At 40.5% G+C, this 19,517-nt stretch overlaps 1 protein-coding gene and 1 pseudogene across 1 annotated transcript; one reads left to right on the top strand and one right to left on the bottom strand.

Moving 5' to 3' along the window:
- The window catches only part of LOC143137593 (uncharacterized), a 288,160-nt pseudogene that overhangs the window by 127,492 nt on the left and 141,151 nt on the right, over positions 1-19,517 (top strand).
- On the bottom strand, positions 501-2,363 carry LOC143139348 (uncharacterized). Its single transcript, XM_076300284.1, has 3 exons — positions 2,090-2,363; positions 1,590-1,966; positions 501-1,505 (listed from the first exon to the last, which is right to left on the bottom strand). The coding sequence occupies exons 1-3, from the start codon at positions 2,361-2,363 to the stop codon at positions 501-503; spliced, it is 1,656 nt and encodes a 551-aa protein (XP_076156399.1).

Here is a 19,517-nt window from a genome sequence, read left to right as displayed (position 1 = left end):
AATCTTCATCAACATGGACATTGTTGGTGTAATGAACTGAAAGGAATCCATTATTACATATGATTGGATATATTTGTGTAATGAACAACCTTGTAATGCTAGTACAGTGGATTGTTTACAACATCAAAATGCTATTTTGTGCTATTATCGTTTGACTGAAGAAGCAATTTCAGATAAATGAGTGGATTTATTCAAAAAGCCATTATGAGACATCTTGTCGCTGAGATATTCATGCAGTATTGTACATTTTCAAAACATTAATTTACAATGATTACAATAAGGAGAATAGCATTTTAAAACTCAGTTATTATCAAAGCAACTTTCATGATGAATGTTGATTTGACATGTTTGTTGTAGTTTTTCCAGGATGCCTAACATTCCGCTAATTGCTAAACAACAAAAAAGATTACTTTAAGTGATGTTTCTTATCATTTGTGATAAATTCTAGAAAATGTAATGTTTTCCTTTAAAAATCAGATGATGAGCCTCTTTTTGTCAATTTAGTGTTTGCATTGTTTCAGTCGAGTGTGGACTTTCTCATGCGTCTTAAGATGTGAGCTACAACTGAAACTCTTTCCACATGTAGCACACTGATATGGCTTTTCTCCTGTATGTGTGCGCTGATGCTGAATGAGATGTGAGTTATGAGCGAAACTCTTGCCACATGTAGCACACTGATATGGCTTTTCTCCTGTATGTGTGCGCTGATGCTTTATGACATCTGACCTATCCCTGAAACTCTTGCCACATGTAGCACACTGATATTGCTTTTCTCCTGTGTGGATACTCTGGTGTGTCTTGAGATTACACAGTTGGCTAAAGACCTTTCCGCAGTCAGTGCACTGGTGTGGTTTTTCTCCTGTATGTGTGCGCTGATGCACATTGAAAGCTGATTTCTCCCTGAAACTCTTCCCACATGTACTACAATGATATGGCTTTTCCCCAGTATGGATCCTCTTGTGTGTCTTGAGGCTAGATATTTGACTAAAGGCCTTTCCACAGTCAGTGCACTGATATGGCTTTTCTCCTGTATGCGTACGCTGATGCACAGTGAAATCTGAGCTCCTCCTGAAACTCTTCCCACATACATTGCAATGATATGGCATGTGTTCTGTGTGGATCCTCTGGTGTTTCTTGAGGCTAGACATTTGACCAAAGGCCTTTCCACAGTCAGTGCACTGATATGGCTTTTCTCCTGTATGCGTACGCTGATGCACAGTGAAATCTGAGCTCCTCCTGAAACTCTTCCCACATACATTGCAATGATATGGCATGTGTTCTGTGTGGATCCTCTGGTGTTTCTTGAGGCTAGACATTTGACCAAAGGCCTTTCCACAGTCGGTGCACTGATATGGCTTTTCTCCTGTATGGATACTCTGGTGAGTCTTGAGATTGGATATTTGACTAAAGGCCTTCCCACAGTCAGTGCACTGATATGGCTTTTCTTCAGTATGGATCCTCTGGTGAGTCTTGAGAGAATTCATCCGAGTGAAGGTCTTTCCGCACTGAGGACATGGATAGAGCTTTTCTCCATGTATCAACTGATGGACTGTGAGAGCTGATCTCTCCCTGAAACTCTTTCCACATACACTGCACTGATATGGCTTTTCCCCAGTATGAATCCTCTGGTGAGTCTTGAGATAATCTTTTTGTCTAAAGGCCTTTCCACAGTCAGTGCACTGATATGGCTTTTCTCCAGTATGGATCCTCTGGTGAGTCTTGAGATGATGCATCCTAGTGAAGGTCTTCCCACAATGAGGACATGGATAGAGCTTTTCTCCCTTATGTGTCAACTGATGGACAGTGAGACCCAAACTCTCACTGAAACTCTTCCCACACACACTCCTTTCTCCTGAGTGGATGCTCCAGTGTGCCTTGAGATGACTCATCTTATGAAAGCTCTTTCCACATTCATTACAATGGTGTTCAATTTCCCCAGCATGGCTCATCATATCTGTGTTGATTTCTAGGTGATGTGCAAGAGAAGGACAAGAAAAACATTTATTGTTGTTGTTGTTGTTATTATTAGAATGCATGCTTGTTTTTGCTTCAATATTTCCGCAAGACAAAACACTGATGAGTAACTTACCCATAGGCGAAGAGTCAATGTGGCCATGCTCTCTTAAATCAAACTCTTCCTCCTCTTTAATATCCATCAGTTCAGATTTTTCTTCTTTGCAGTTAAATGTTGGTGATGTGTGTGTTTCAGTATTGTAGTCCTGATCCAGTCCAGGCTTTTCTTTTCCTTTCTGAACTGCAAACAGAAACTCCTGAAGGAAGTCATCAAACTTTTCTTCTTTTATCTTCTTCACTGGCTTAGGCAGCAGTGTTGGTTCTGTAAATCCTGACATTTCAAACTCCATTTCTGTGCTGTGAAACAAATTCAGTATTACTTTTGAATCTCATATGTAATTTACAAATACAATAGAGGGATTAAATTAAATAAAACAAAATACAATATAGTTGCACTGTTAATTGAATATAGATATAGTGTATATGCTAAGAGTAACCGAGAGCCTACCTTTGAACAGGTGAGTTCAGACATCTGACTCCACTAGGTGGTGTTTATATAATGTCTCTTCTCTCTGACTCACTATGTTCATCTAACCAATCAGTGACAGAGCCTTTATGATGCAAACTAGAATGATAGGGTGTCAAATGGGTGTGGTCATGGAGACACTCCACAAAGGAGGGTAGGTGAGGGTGATGATTGAATGATTGAAAAACATGGTTAAGCTGACATTGTCATTGTATGTTTTGCTATGTCTCAGCACCCTCCCTCTCTTTTTCATACTGCAATGGATTATTCCATTGACCGGGAAAGACGAAACACGCAGCCAGGAATGGAGAGGTTGAATTGAGAGACGGGCGATGTGCTAAAAAACTGACAAGTGTGCACAATGTTATTTTTGAAAACGGAGCGGGTGAAATGTCCGTTTATGAAAATAGCCAGCCACGTGTAAACGTAGCATGAATCAGCGACAAATTTCGTCACAGTACTATGATCACTAGGGATGGGTCGCTCGACACACAGTCCCGACACACGTCTCGAGCTTGCGAAACACTAGTGCTTCGAAACACTGCTCCGGAGCCTTTCTTGAAATGAGGTTGTCACGTGACCTATTGAAACAAAGCTTCGTTACCTCACTGACACGTCATGCAGGTTTCAAAACACAGCGCAGACTCACTCAAATAGGTTATATACGAAATGTCTAACATGAGTCTGTGTATCCCCCATTTTCATGCTCTGGCCAGTATATATCAGGCTCTTACGGGCACATCATCTGTTCCATATGAATGTAACTTTATCCAGTAGGCTATGTAGCCTAGGCTACATTAGTAGCCTAAACAACAACGTCAAGAGTAGTGCCTATGAGGGAGCTTTTAGCTCGGTTGACTGCATGCTAGACTAGCCTAGGTCTACTGTTTGTGGGTTCAAGTCTGACTGATGCAGGCAAGTATTCTTAAACGTATATTTTCTAAAGCTGGGGATGCCATCAGTAAAAAGAGCCGATTAAGCGCCAGCACAGCAGAACAAATCATATTCTGAAATAAAAACATTTGTATTTGAGTGTTCCTGCATTTCTGCAAATTCATGCATGTCTGTAATGTTGGTGTAGGGATTTTTATTGACCACCAGATGGCGTTGTGGAGTAGTGTGTCAAAAGCTTCGAAGCATCAAACCAGTTTGGCTGTAGAAGTGCCACTGTTTCAAAATCCTCGCTCGGCACATCCCTAACTTTTTTATAGGCTGTAGTTATGCACCTTGAAGCCTCCCTTACACAATAGCTTGTGTAACAGCATGTCTGTCTCGTCCTTTGAGTTATGCCTGTCAGGGTTTGATGTTCCAGTGTTTCAGTTCACTGATATGAATGTGTCTATCAATGTGATCAGAGAGCCACAGATTGGTTCCTCAAATACTGCACCTGTAGCCTAGCCTAGAAATCTAGCAGCAACAAATGTAATTTGCTAGTCTAGCAAGCCTCTGTTGGCTTGCGAGCTGGAAAAATTAAACTTCAATAGGGCCAATCACCTTGTGTATAGAGATGTTAGGCGGGCTTCACATAATGATTGATGGCAGAGTTGCAACGGTTTGGCTTGAATTCCCTGCTACTTGAAAAAAAAGAAGATGAATGTTGCTGTTGGCGAACAGCGTGACACGAGTTAAGCTTTTTTCAAGTTGGCAAAAGTTTGAACTAGCCAACTAGCTCCGCTGATGGGGAAACGCATGAGACTTATGAGTTGTAGCACTGTCCTATTTCGTACAGAGGGAATTTAAAAGACAGCCGAATATCCCACCCCTCGGACTGAGCACTGTCAAAAGTGAGTGCAAAGACCCTACATTTTAATGTCTGGAAGTGAAGTCTGAAATGGGTGTGGAGATGGGCACAATTGGAATGTTGATGGCTGACCCAGGTACAGGTGCTAATGTGCCAGGTGTGTAGAATAATAGACAGACAGGTGCACTGGAGGATACTATTCATATGATATGATATGCTAATACTATAACTATTCATATGATATGATATGCTAATACTATAACTATCCATATGATATGATATGCTAATACTATAACTATTCATATGATATGATATGCTAATACTATAACTATCCATATGATATGATATGCTAATACTATAACTATCCATATGATATGATATGCTAATACTATAACTATCCATATGATATGATATGCTAATACTATAACTATTCATATGATACCAGCTAATCATCCAGCCATTGTTCCTGCAGTACAGGTGATAATACTATAACTATTCATATGATACCTGCTGATTATCCAGCCATTGGTCCTGAAGTACAGGTGATAATACTATAACTATTCATATGATAACATTTGCTTATCCAGCCCTTGTTCCTGAAGTACAGGTGCTAATACTTTAACTATTCATATGATAATACTTGATAACCTAGCCATTGTTCCAGAAGTGCCGGTGCTAATATTGGGACTATTCATATAACTGAAGATCGTAGGCTACAGTATTAAACAGACCATCTCAGTATTATAGGTTGATAATTTCTGTCCTCAAGTTGAACCTACTGTTCATGCAGGGGCAACAAATAAATCTGTAATTAAATGATATAACAATGTTGTGTAAGGAATAAAAGACACAAGGTTATCAATATTAGCAAAACTCAATTTTATTACAAAACAGTGTTTCACACTACACAAGATCAAAGTAGTTCAGGCAACCTCTGGATGACTGTGTCCTGCTAGGGAACAAGTCCTTGTGGTCACAGATCAACGTGGCCACCATATTCTACATCTGATTTCCAATCAGAGACACCTGTTTTCCATTGGCCTCTGCTCGATTGTTGCCCCCACCAATATGGCGGCGCTATTGACGTACGCTCTGGAGCCCAATGCGGTGCCTAGCTTTCTAAAATCAATGCTTGTGGTGTCTGAAAGAATGTCTTTGGGTCCTCATTCCTGGCACTCGCTGCACATGCTGTAGACATTCTCACTACATCTCTCAAGTTAGTGTCCGCTGCATCAGCCCTCCTCCGTTCACCTGGCTAAAGTTTACCTGATGAGGATGGGGGGGCTCCAACCACAACAAAGTGACGACGTTCCAGCTCCTCAACGAATCTTTCAATAAGAAAAACACAGTATTAAGTGGTTAATTAAACTATCTGTATGAAACTAAAGTCACAGAAATGGATAAAACAGCATACATGCTTACAATAACCCAATAAGGGAATACTAGTTTGCCATTCTATTCCAACAATATAACATATCATAGTAAACTAGAAGTAATGTGTAATACTGAAAAGTTCAGCCACCAACCTTTTGACTGGATCAGCATCATGCGCAATTTGATGAAGGACTTCATGACTAAAAATCCTGCCATTCTCCAGGAGTTCCACAACGTCCTGTTTTGCATGTTCCACCGCTGTCACAATGGCAAATTCGGTACCATTCTTCATGCACACCCTGCGCAGATGCCTTGACAGGTATTTCTGGGTTTTCATGCACACAGGGCACAGCAGATAGTCTCTGTTTGCATGCTTCCTGGAAAAAGAAAACAAGGCATTGAGTATAATGTCCTACACTCTGAACATTACAAAAGCATAATCATATGTGCTGATTTACAATCAAGTCCCTAAGCAACTATTACAAACCACAAAGGGAGCAGAAGAACAGCAGCTAAACTGGAAGAAATGGCCTAATGAAACTGTTATGTAACTTACCTCTTAGGAGCCATTTGTCAGGAATGGATTAAAATAAACAGTAGAAAATGCTTCTCAAGATGTCTGGAGCTCTGAGTCAAAGGCTCAAAGGGAGAAAGTGAAATAAGGCTTGAAATAAAGCTTCAGCAGTAGCAACTGAAATTGCTTTATTGACTTTTGGTAAAAGCCTAGGAATAAAAGCTATTTAGAATTATCAACAAAAATGCAATTTTTTTGGCTTGTGACAAGAGAGCAGGCCTCTGTCTTCTGTCTGGAAGAATGATGTCTGATGATCTCTGATGATGGAGAGTGGTTCAGAAGAGAACCAAGGAGATGACTGACCAATGCTGGCCTGTGCTTTTATATGAAATGTGTTGGTGTTGTGACCTGACAGCCCCGCCCACATCCATGCATTTACAGTAAACCAAAACAATGGCTTCCCCTTTGTTTAGGTCAATAGCCATCTGCAGGGTCCCCATGGTCATGGAAAACTGGAAAAGTGATGGAATTGTAAAATCCTATTTTTCAGGCCTACAGAAATCATGGAATTCAGTAAATTCATTGAAAGCTTTAGAAAAGACCTGAAATGTATTTATTTGTATTCTTGCTATCCTGTTTTACTTGAGCTCGTGCACCAGTACCGAACTGTTGTGCCTCAGTAAAATCTCAAGTTCAGGTTCAACTACTTCCTGTATTTAGCAGCAGTAATGTACAGTATTAATATAATAACAGGATAAGAAAGGAATTTTGTCAAATTCACAAAGTCAAAGCAACAGATTAAAGCAGCAATACAAAATGTACTTAGAGCGGCACACACATCAGATCATCAAATCTTCATACCAAACCCAGTTAAGAAAAGTCTATGTGAGGAGATTTGAAATATAAATATGGAAGCTAACACAAATTGAGTGCCCTAATTCAAAGGTAGCATTTGTTAGCGTTGGTACAAATAGTATGATAGCCCAGAGCAGGCCTACAATCTAAACAGAATTGATTCAATTACAGTTAAACACAGCTACTCACTTCTGCATAATTCCGTTGAGTGCTGAAATTTATTTTTTCGACCAATTCTGATCTATGAAACTCCTCAACCATGCCTTGTGGTTGTGAAGGTAATGAAGTATCATAATTAATAACTTTTCAACCCTAAAGTTGGAGACCACGTTGACATTTGATACAGTTTATTTCAAAAGTGGATTGCTCCTAATTATACACAGGACTGCCTTGTGTTCGATAATATTTTTTACTGTGATGTTTGGTTTGTCATGTGTTGAGTAAAGATTTGGTGAGATATCCACTTGAATTTCCCCTGGGGATCAATAAAATATTTATCTATCTATCTATCTATCTATCTATCTATCTATATCCCACCGAGACGAATGGGTGTGGAGATGGGCACAATTGGAATGTTGATGGCTGACCCAGGTACAGGTGCTAATGTGCCAGGTGTGTAGAATAATAGACAGACAGGTGCACTGGAGGATACTATTCATATGATATGATATGCTAATACTATAACTATTCATATGATATGATATGCTAATACTATAACTATCCATATGATATGATATGCTAATACTATAACTATCCATATGATATGATATGCTAATACTATAACTATTCATATGATATGATATGCTAATACTATAACTATTCATATGATATGATATGCTAATACTATAACTATTCATATGACACCTGCTGATTATCCAGCCATTGTTCTTGCAGTACAGGTGCTAATACTATAACTATTCATATGATACCAGCTAATCATCCAGCCATTGTTCCTGCAGTACAGGTGCTAATACTATAACTATTCATATGACACCTGATAATTGTCCAGCCATTGTTCCTGAAGTACAGGTGATAATATTGTATAATGAGAGACAGACAGGTGCACTGGACACTATTCATATGATACCTGCTGATTACCCAGCCCTTGGTCCTGAAGTACAGGTGATAATACTATAACTATTCATATGATACATGCTGATTACCCAGCCCTTGTTCCTGAAGTACAGGTGCTAATACTTTAACTATTCATATGATACCTGCTGATTACCCAGCCCTTGGTCCTGAAGTAATAATAATAATAATAATACATTTTATTTAAAAACGCCTTTCAGGACACCCAAGGTCGCTTCACAGGTGAAACAAATAGAAGTAAAAAAATAAAATATATATCAAAAAAGGAGAAAAATGATATATATATAAAAAAATATAGTCCATTTAGCCATATCACAGTCCATAGGCTAGTCTAAAGAGAAAGGTTTTCAGTTCCTTTTTGAACTGGGCAGTGGATTCACACTGCCTGATGTCGTTTGGAAGTGAGTTCCATAGCTTTGGGGCTGTGTGTGAGAACGCTCTCTCTCCCATGGTGCTGAGGTTCATCTTGGGCACCTTGAGCAGACCAGCTGATGAGGATCGCAGCGAGCGGGAAGGGGTGTAGCTCTCCAAGAGGTCGGTGATATAATTGGGAGCAAGGTTATGCAGGGCCTTATATGTCAACAGTAAGATCTTAAACTGGACTCTCTGGGTAACTGGTAACCATTGTAGCTGCAACAGTACAGGTGTTATGTGGCTTGTGGACTTTGTGCCTGTTACTATCCTGGCTGCAGAGTTCTGGATTATTTGGTGGCGGTGGAGTGATTTCTGTGGAATGCAGGTGATAATAACAATGATGTATAAGGAATAAAAGACACAAGGCTTCTGGATATCACTTTTCAATTATATTGCAGATTACAATGTGGACAGTTATCGGATATAACCAGTTTTGAACTTCCATTTGCTATGTATGACCTCATTGACCCGAGCTCATGCAAGTCAGAAAGGGGAAGAATCTATCAGGGAAAGGTTCCAGTGGGGGCTGGCATAGAAGCAAAGAGATGTAGTGAAGGTGTGTTTGTGTATGTGTGTTAATGTACAGAAGCACATATACAGTCCATATGATCAATAAGTATGTGCCTGGACTCAATTTTATACATTGACCATTTTCTCACCCATTCATTTCTATTGGCCGGTCATTGACCGGAAATACACATGGGTGTTCTAAAGTTAAATAATACACTCAAATTGTTATGAAAATCTTCAACATTTGTTTTGTGTGTTCAGATGCCCTGCACTAAAAAAAAGTCAAGGAGCCTCATGATGGTCAGAATAAGTTTCTTAATTTTTTGACTAAAGAATTGTCAATCGGTCACATTTGACCGTGAACACAACAGGAGGGTTAAAATCTTCCGAAAATAACAAACACCATGTTTGTGTGTATACCCATGTTGGAAACTTTCAGCTCACACCTCCACCCCCACCCAACCTCCTGTGTGATGTTCCTCCAAATGTAACTTTCAGCTCACACCTCCCCCCCACTCCCACCCAACATCCTGTGTAATGTTCCTCCAAATGTAACTTTCAGCTCACACCTCCACCCTACCCAACCCCATTTGTGATGTTCCTCCAAATGCAACTTTCAGCTCACACCTCCACCCCACCCCCACCCAACCTCCTGTGTGATGTTCCTCCAAATGCAACTTTCAGCTCACACCTCCACCCCACCCCCACCCAACATCCTGTGTAATGTTCCGCACCCAACCTCCTGTGTGATGTTCTTGTATTCAAGTTGACTGATCATCTCAATACCAATATTTCCCAACAGGAGCGGATTAAGGTGGTCATGCGCCCCTAGGCTACATTTTCTGTGGGGCCCTCCTCCAAGGTGACATAGGGCTACAATTGAACCAGCAGATAGGCCTACTCATACATCATCCCTGCAATGTTGGTACTTCAACAGCTGAACACCAAACAGGCCTACTCACACCAGCAGCGTCCTTACAGAGCAGCAATTGAACCACCAACTCACACATAAGATGTCCTTACAGCAACAACTGGCCTACTCACATCAGGCAGCATCCTTAAAATGCAGCAAAATACCCACAGACAAGACATCCTTGCTGACAACTTCCTTACAGCAACAACCAACACAAAACAAAAACCATAGCCTACTATTTGCTACACCAGCACAGTTAATTGACAACAATTGCAATAGCCTAATGCCAGTTATTTCTTCATTGTTTGATCAAGTCCAATTCACACAGAATATCAATGGACATCAGAGACAGTTGTTTCAATCTGCGTTGGCTCATTGGATCTATATTTTTAACGAATCCCAGTTTTGAAAAAGAACACTCTCCGGTAGTGTGGCAAAGTCTTCCAAGCTGAATGTGGTGCATGAGCATGTTCCCCATCAAACGTGACGCTACGTTTACATGGACATTAATGTTCCAACTATTGACAGAATAAGACAATATTGGGATTATTGCTCCTACCGGAATCTAAAGGCCTAAGTAAGTAAGTATATTTTTTCCCCACCCCACTTCCATTTGATCATGTCATTTCACACCTCCATCATTCTCCAGCTTAACCTCCTTTAGGACAGGTTGAGGTGTTGCCATTCCCACCTAAGGAACATTGAATGTGTCAACAGTGACATTTTAATATGGAATCCAATACCCTACCTCCCTGCTAGACTAGTTTGTATTCTAAAACGTCTTGAAGTCAATTGGGGCAGCCGTGGCCTACTGGGGGGCAACCGTGGCCTACTGGTTAGCACTTCGGACCTGTAACCGGAGGGTTGTCGGTTTGAACCCCGATCAGTAGGCACGGCTGAAGTGGCCTTGAGCAAGGCACCTAATCCCTCACTGCTCCCCAAGCGCCGCTGTTGATGCAGGCAGCTCACTGCGCCGGAATTAGTGTGTGCTTCACCTCACTGTGTGTACACTGTGTGCTGAGTGTGCTTCACTAATTCACGGACTGGGATACATGCAGAGACCAAATTTCCCTCACGGGATCAAAAGAGTATATATACAATTGATTTTATTTTAATTTAGTTATCTAATGGGTAAGACACAGGTGGCCTTATGTCAACATACAACGGGGTGCTAAAATATGGAAAAAAAATTCACATCTGGCCTTGAAATGTTTTACTACTAATCATTTTAAAAGATGCCTAAAGGCTAATTTAATTGCTGGTCTATAGCTGGTTCTCCTGAAGACTTCTGTCATTGTAGTTTCTTCTACTGTAGTGCTTACACTGTTTGTTCATACTTTTTCTTTCTTTTTCTTTTAATTTATATTGTTTAGATATTTTTTGTGGCTCTTGTTGTTATGTTACTTTTTTAGATGAAGGCCTCATATAAGCCAGTCTGGGCTTACTGCCTCTTCCTGCACTGATGTATTTTCTTTGTTTCTTCTCTGATTCTGTCTTTTTACAAGTGCTAAATAAATAATAATAAAAAAAACATAATTGTGTGGTATATGTTTTCTGAACTCATATGTTGACAAGTGGGCACTGGGATGCTCTTAACAAAAGTAATGATCTGTCTTTGTTTGTTACCCCTCCCCATACCCTCCCATGTTTCATTTCACCCCCCCCCCCCCACAACCACCTACCCTCCTTTGTGGAGTCTTCAACACCTCCACCTACCCTCCTTTGTGGAGTATTAATTACCCCACCTACCCTCCTTTGTGGAGTCTTCAACACCTCCACCTACCCTCCTTTGTGGAGTATTAATTACTCCACCTACCCTCCTTTGTGGAGTGTTCATCACCCCCACCTACCCTCCTTTGTGGGGTGTCTGCAAATGCATCCATGGCCACGCCCATTTGACGCCCTATGATTCTAGTTTGCATCATAAAGGCTCATGTCACTGATTGGTTAGACTAATCTAGTGAGTCAGAGAGAAGAGACATTATATAAACACCACCTAGTGGAGTCAGAGGTCTGAACTCACCTGTTCAAAGGTAGGCTCTGGGATACTCTGAGCATATACACTATATCTTTCTTCAACTGACAAAACAACGATATTGTATTTATTTATCTGCACTTGTTTGTTTAATTGTTCAATTGTAATTGTAAATTACAAATGCAATTCAGATGTAATGTTTGACTGAATTTGTGTCACAACACAGAACTGGAGTCTACAATGTCAGGATGTAATGATCCAACACTGCAGCCAATACCAGCAAAGGAGATAAAGCAAGAAGAGTTTGATGATTTCCTTCAAGAGTATCTGTTTGCAGTTCAGAAAGAAGAAGAAAACCCTGGACTGGATCATGACTTCAAGACTGAAACACACACATCAGCAATGTTCAACTGCAAAGAAGAAAAGTCTCCACAGATGGAAAGTAAACAGGAGGAATCTGATTTAAGAGAGCATGGCCAGAAAGACTCTTCTACTGGTAAGTTACTAATAAGTGTTCTATCTCCTGTATGAAATGCACTATATAAAGTTGCCATGACTTGTGGAATGTTTGAAGTAAAACAAATATGTATTACCGTTATGTTAATTCGGAGAGTTTCAAAATGTTTACTTGTCCTTTTCTTGCAAATGAACAAGAAATCAACTCAGATGAGATGAGACATACTGGGGAAAAGCCGTACCAGTGCACTGACTGTGGAAAGGCCTTTAATCAAAAATCTTATCTCAATACACACCAGAGGATCCATACTGGGGAAAAACCATACCAGTGCACTGACTGTGGAAAGGCCTTCAGTGACATAACTCATCTCAAGAGACACCAGATGATCCATACTGGTGAAAAACCATATCAGTGCACCACATGTGGAAAGAGTTTCAGGACTAAGACTGAGATCACCATCCATCAGAGCACACATACAGGAGAAAAGCCATATCAGTGCACTACATGTGGGAAGACCTTTCACTTAATATCTCGTCTCAAGAAACACCAGAGGATCCACACTGGAGAAAAGCCATATCATTGCACTGACTGTGGAAAGACATTTAGCCAAAAATCTAGCCTCAAGACACACCAGAGTATCCACACAGGAAAAAAGCCTCATCAGTGTACTACATGTGGGAAGAGTTTTAGGACTAAGAAAGGCGTCACCGTCCATCAGCAAACACATACGGGAGAAAAGCCATATCAGTGTTCTACATGTGGGAAGAGTTTTAGGACTACATCACATGCCAACATCCATCAGCGCACACATACAGGAGAAAAGCCATATGAGTGCACCACATGTGGGAAACGTTTTGGGAGTAAGCAAAAGGTTACCAGACATCAGCACACACACACACACAGGAGAAATCTGCACTACATGTGGGGAGAATTGCAGTTGTAGCAAACATCAGAAAGTGCACACTTGAGTCAAATCCTAAATTGACAAAAGGTATTTAGTTATGAATCAGATATCAGGGTTTACTAGAGTGCACATGCTCGCTCACATACACACAAACTTTCATTGTAGTGTTTTCAGGAAGATTCTGATTTAACTTTTAAATTTACTTACATAATTTAAGCTGCAATATAATCGAAAAGGATAGATGTTTTTAGTTTGTATATTTATTGGTAGATAATCAGCTGAATGATAGGAAACCAGCTTAGAAGGTAAATAGAAGAGATGTATCATGGAATCAAAGATCAGACATATAACAAAAATGTAAATAACAAAAACATACAAAACCCATTTTGTAAACAACTCAATTTTTAAGTATTATTCTACTGTGATATTGTGAATAAATGTCAAGAATATGTACATAATACTGTGTAAATGTCTGTTTCAATAAAAGTGTGATAATGAGCTGAAGGAAGCTTAGGCCACATCAGCAGATAAATGCAAGACTAACACCTTAACATAATGAAGAAAATAACATTAGAGTTACTTTGCTAACTACTGGGTATTGAAATGTCACCATGTTATCATTTCCACACTCAACTATTAGCAGTACATGAAATGGCCTGTTTATACACATGTTTAAAATATAGAAAAATGAGGAAAAGTAAATGAATACATCCAGGATTAACTGGAGTAAATGTATTGAACTATGCTGCAAATGATAGTGCCCTCTGTGGACTTGCACAAAATTAAAGTTCATTATTTCATTTTTGGTTGAGGCCTCATACATGTTTGTAGACATGTTATCATACTTTTATTCTATGAGTTTGATTTCAGAAACACATACTTACATGTAGACCAAAAATGCATGTGTTCATGAAGGGAATAGCACAAACACCAAGCAGGAAAAGCTGAAAGGTAAAAATGACACCTTCACACCCTGACACCTTCTAAAATGCATGCGATCATAAAATGACTTTAAGTGAAATAAATAGTACAGAAACCGAGAGATAAACGTGGAATCATTGACACCTTCTAATGGATCACTCCACCCTAACCCCACTTAAACTCCTTTGAGGCAAGTTGAGCTATGTCAATGGTGCTCATACACGTGCAATTCCATATGACCATGTCCACCTGACGACCATCAAATGTAGAGAGAAAGAAACATTACATCATCATCATATAATGGAGTCAGTTTTCTGACCTCACATGTTTACAGGTAAGCACTGGGATGCTGTAAACAGATTTAATTATCCGTACGACCATACTAACTAATACGGCCATACAGTACTTACAAATCAATTGAAGGACATTTGGACTAGACTTCTCTTACAACACAGAGTTGTTGTTCATCACCCCCACCTACCCTCCTTTGTGGAGTATTAATTACCCCACCTACCCTCTTTTGTAGAATGTCTGCAAGTGCATATATGACCACGCCCATTTGACACCCTATCATTCTGATTTGCATCATAAAGGCTCCTGTCACTGATTGGTTAGATGAACCTAGTGAGTCAGAGAGAAACACCACCTAGTGGAGTCAGATGTCTGAACTCACCTGTTCAAAGGTAGGCTCTGGGATACTCTGAGAATATACACAATATCTTTCTTCAACTGACAAAACAACTATATTGTATTGATTTGTCTGCACTTGTTTGTTTAATCGTTCAATTTTAATTGTAGAAAACAAATGTGATACAACTGTAATATTTGACTGGATTTGTTTCACAACACAGAAATGGAGTTTGAAATGTCAGGATTTACTGAACCAACACTGCTGCCAATGCCAGTGAAGGAGATAAAAGAATAAAAGTTTGATGATTCCCTTCAGGAACATCTGTTTGCAGTTCAGAAAGAAGAAGAAAACCCTGGACTGGATCATGACTGCAATACTGAAACACACACATCAGCAATGTTCAACTGCACAGAAGAAAAGTCTCCACAGATGGAAATTAAACATGAGGAGTCTGATTCAAGAGAGTATGATCAGAAAGACTCTTCTCCTACTGGTAAGTTACACATTAGTGTTTTGTCCTGTGGAAATATTAAAGCGAAACAATTTTTTTATTAAAATTATATTAATTATGAGTGTTTCAAAATTGTTTTCTCATCCTTCTCTTTAAAATCATCAAGAAATCAACACAGATGAGATGAGACATGCTGGGAAAATTGAACATCATTGTAATGAATGTGGAAAGAGCTTTCATGAGATGAGTCATCCGAAGACACACTGGAGCATCAACTCAGGAGAAAAGTCATATCAGTGCAGTGTGTGTGTGAAGAGACACATAAGAGAGAAAAGCTCTATCCATGTCCTCATTGTGGGAAGACCTTCACTAGGATGAATCATCTCAAGACTCACCAGATGATCCATACTGGGGAAAAAACATATCAGTGTAGTGACTGTGGAAAGGCCTTTGGTCAAACATCTCATCTCAAGGCACACCAGACGATCCATACTGGGGAAAGGCCATATCAGTGCACTGACTGTGGAAAGGTCTTTAGTCAAATATCCAGTCTCAAGGCACACCAGATGATCCATACTGGGGAAAAGCCATATCAGTGCACTGACTGTGGAAAGGCTTTTAGACAAAAAATTGGCCTCAAGACTCACCAGAGGATCCATACTGGGGAAGAGCCATATCACTGCAGTGCATGTGGGAAGAGTTTCAAGAACACTGCAGCTCTCATTGCACATCAGCGCACACATACAGGTGAAAAACCATACCAGTGCACAGACTGCGGAAAGGTCTTTAGTCAAATATCCAGTCTCAAGGCACACCAGAGGATCCACACTGGAGAAAAGCCATATCAATGTGCTACATGTGGGAAAAGTTTCAGGACTAAGGCAGCGGTTACAACCCATAAACGCACACATACACGAGAAAAGCCATATCAGTGCACTGCATGTAGGAAGAGTTTCAGTCGTAGCTCACATCTTAAAAACCATCAGAAATTGCATACTGGAGTCCAACATTAGAAATGTTCAATTGACAGTGTGTATTTTTATGAAATCAGAACTCATGTACAGACACATATATTCAGCTCATGCAAGATGAAGAATGTTTCAATCTGTCAGTTGTGTATTTATAAAGAACAGTAATATTCATACTAGTAGTACATCATCCAGGACCAGAATGATGCAGTTTGTTTTTGCTGTATCTCCTGATGAGGTCTTTATTAAAGTACTACACATTCATCTGTGAACAACTCTAGGGCATTAATGTGTCCGCCACCAAGGACAGTCCAAGGTCAATGGAATCACAGTGAGAAATATAGCTGCAAGCAGCAATGAGGGGGCCAAGCAGATAGGCCGGAGTAACCATGGCAACGAAATGCTGTTAGCTCAATGCTGCAATCAGACGTATGGCCATAAGCTGTCAAAACAAGTTTCACGTCTAGCACGTCAAAAGTTACAAGGCAAAATGCATTTTTGCTAATTGCAGTGACCCTAGAGGTCAAAGGTCACAAAATTTCTTCGGCATTCACCTGATGGGGTCATGAGTCCATGCACCAAGTTTGGTTTTGATACATGCAACGATTGCTGAGATATGAGCTCACTTCCTGTTTGGCGGCTTCGCCACAATTTTTGATTGGATGTGACGGGAGAACGCTTCTATCAATTGTTACAGAAACAAATGAAGTGATAAGGCATGGTCTGAAGATGGTCTGTGCCAATTTTGGTGAAGATCAGATTAAATTTGTGACCTGTGCGAAATTGTTGGTGTTTTTGATCAAATCAAATATGGCGGCCGAATAAATTATATTGATGTGACAAGTTGCCCTCAGTTGACCTAAGGACCTTTCACAGTATTACCAGACACCACTAGGACAATTTAATTCTAAGCACAGCAGCAGCTACAGGCCAAAAGGCATGTTTGTGAATTAATGCGCCCCCTAGAGGTCAAAGGTCTTGAGGGTCCTCCTGATGGGGTCATGAGTCAATGTACCAAGTTTGGTTTTGATACATGCAAGGGTTGCTGAGATATGGGCTCACTTCCTGTTTGGCGGCTTCACCGCAAATTTTGATTGGCTTTTACGGGCGAACGGTAATACTTCCGAAGACAAAAAGTGATAACTTTTGTGAGGCTTGGTCTGAAGATGATCTGTGTCAAATTTGGTGGGAAGTATGTGACCCCTGATACATTTTAAGTGTTTTTGATGAAATCCAAAATGGCGGAAAATCCATCATGGCGGAAAATGACGTCATAGGGTGCGTTGAACTCGACTTGGTCCAAGGATTCCAACAATACCTGACTTTTGAAAATCGGACAAACAGGTCAAAAGTTACGTCAAAGTCCTTTTAGACAAGTCCCTCTACTCGGCGGCCATATACCAACGTTTTATGGGCACTCATCGGGCACAGTCTTTGGGTCGAACTGCGCGTGCGCAAGGCTTCACGACACCAATCTTGCTCCAGCGGCGAGATCACAACACATGATTGGCACGATGTCTTCACAACACACCATATGATTGGCTAAATGTATTCACATCACACCACATGATTGGCTCAATGTATTAACATGTCGACATTTTGCCGAGGAAGGGGTGGGATATGTGTAGACAACGGCCATACTGGCGTGACAAACTAGCCCCATGCATTTCTATGGAGTATTTTTTGAGTGCTGTGTCTCCTCATTAGAAAGTATCTGGTTACGTGCATGAACGCACGTCCAACTTTGGCCTGTTGGTGGCGCTAGAGGGTTCGAGTTGCCGACATGAAACTTGGTGACATGAATCATGGGACCGTCCCCAATCAGTGTGCCAAATTTCAAACTTTTTACCATACGGTTCTATGGGCTGCCATAGACTCCCATTGCACATAATAATAATAATAAGAAAACACAATGGCATTGCATTAATAGTATTAAAATTTGATAATGTTCAAACAAAGCAACCAGATGGCTTTTATTAAAATGTATGATATTATTCAGAACATTTAAAAAACAAGCAATACTAATGAACAAAATTCATGATTGAATGGAGTAATTGTATGCAATTGTGGTGCTAATACTGTAACTATTCATAGGATACCTGCTGATTACCCAGCCATTGTTCCTGCAGTACAGGTGCTAATACTATAACTATTCATAATATAGCTGCAAGCAGCAATGAGGGGGCCAAGCAGAATAGGCCGGAGTAGCCACGGCGACAAGATAGAACTCAGCAGAAACCCGGGATCAACAGGGCTGAGTATTGCCAATGCCTCCGCCAGCCAGCCCCCCCCCCCCCCACCTAATCACCCCAGCCCGTCCCACCCCGTCCTGCCCTGCCCTGCCCTGCCCTTGCACGCACGCATTAGAATTAACTGGATGGAACATGTTGTCATCAGTTTCACATCAAAAAATAAAAGATTGATAAAACACATCAGCAACTACACATCAAAATGCAATATTGCTAATGGCAGCACCCCCTACAGGTCAAATGTCACCAAATGTTTTGAGCGTCCTCCTAATGGGGTCATGAATATATGTAGTAACTTTTGTTATGATACATGGCAGGGTTGCTGAGATATGAGCTCACTTCCTGTTTGGCGGCTTCGCCACCAATTACGATTGGCTGTTATGGGCGAATGCTTTTGTCAATTGTTATAGAGAGCAATATATTGATAGGTTATGGTCTGAAGATGGTTTGTGCCAATTTTGGTGAGGATCCGCTGAAATTTGTGACCTGCGAAAACTTGTACGTGTTTTTGATTAAATCCAATATGGCGGCCGAATCAATTACGATGACATCACAAGTTGGCTTGGGTCGACCTAAGGACCTCCAACAGTATTATCAGACACCACTAGTGCGTTCTAATTCTATGCACAACCGCAGCTACAGGCCAAAAGGCATGTTTCTTAATTACAGCGCCCCCTAGAGGTCAAAGGTCACCAAATTTCTTGAGCTTCCCCCTGATGGGGTCATGAGTCCATATACTAAGTATGATTATGATAGATGAATGGGTTGCTGAGATATGAGCTCACTTCCTGTTTGGCGGCTTCGCCGCAAATTTTGATTGGATATTACGGGTGAACGGTTTAAGTTCCGAAGACAAAACACCACAACTTTTGTGAGGCTTGGTCTGAAGATCATGTATGTCAAGTTTGGTGACGATCGGACAAAATTTGTGACCTGTGAAAAATTAGTTTCACTTTCACTAAAATCCAATATGGCCGAAAATCCATCATGGCGGAAAATGACGTCATAG

This window comes from Alosa pseudoharengus, unplaced genomic scaffold, assembly GCF_046254945.1.
Source record: "Alosa pseudoharengus isolate Yale_2024_CS ecotype anadromous, Long Island Sound unplaced genomic scaffold, YU_APseudo_1.1 YU_APseudo_1.1_scf_1, whole genome shotgun sequence".
Lineage (NCBI taxonomy): Eukaryota > Metazoa > Chordata > Actinopteri > Clupeiformes > Clupeidae > Alosa > Alosa pseudoharengus.
This window is presented reverse-complemented; position numbering and strand designations above follow the sequence as displayed.

What these genes read in the sequence shown, in the direction of transcription:
- LOC143139348 (XM_076300284.1), bottom strand. Translation starts at nt 2,363, where the DNA reads ATGGAGTTTGAAATGTCAGGATTTACAGAACCAACACTGCTGCCTAAG. An exon ending in CATTGACTCTTCGCCTATGG is followed by an intron (nt 1,967 to 2,089) that starts GTAAGTTACTCA and finishes CACATCACCTAG; the next exon opens with AAATCAACACAGATATGATG. An exon ending in AAAAGCCATATCAGTGCAGT is followed by an intron (nt 1,506 to 1,589) that starts GTATGTGGAAAG and finishes CCATGTCCTCAG; the next exon opens with TGCGGAAAGACCTTCACTCG.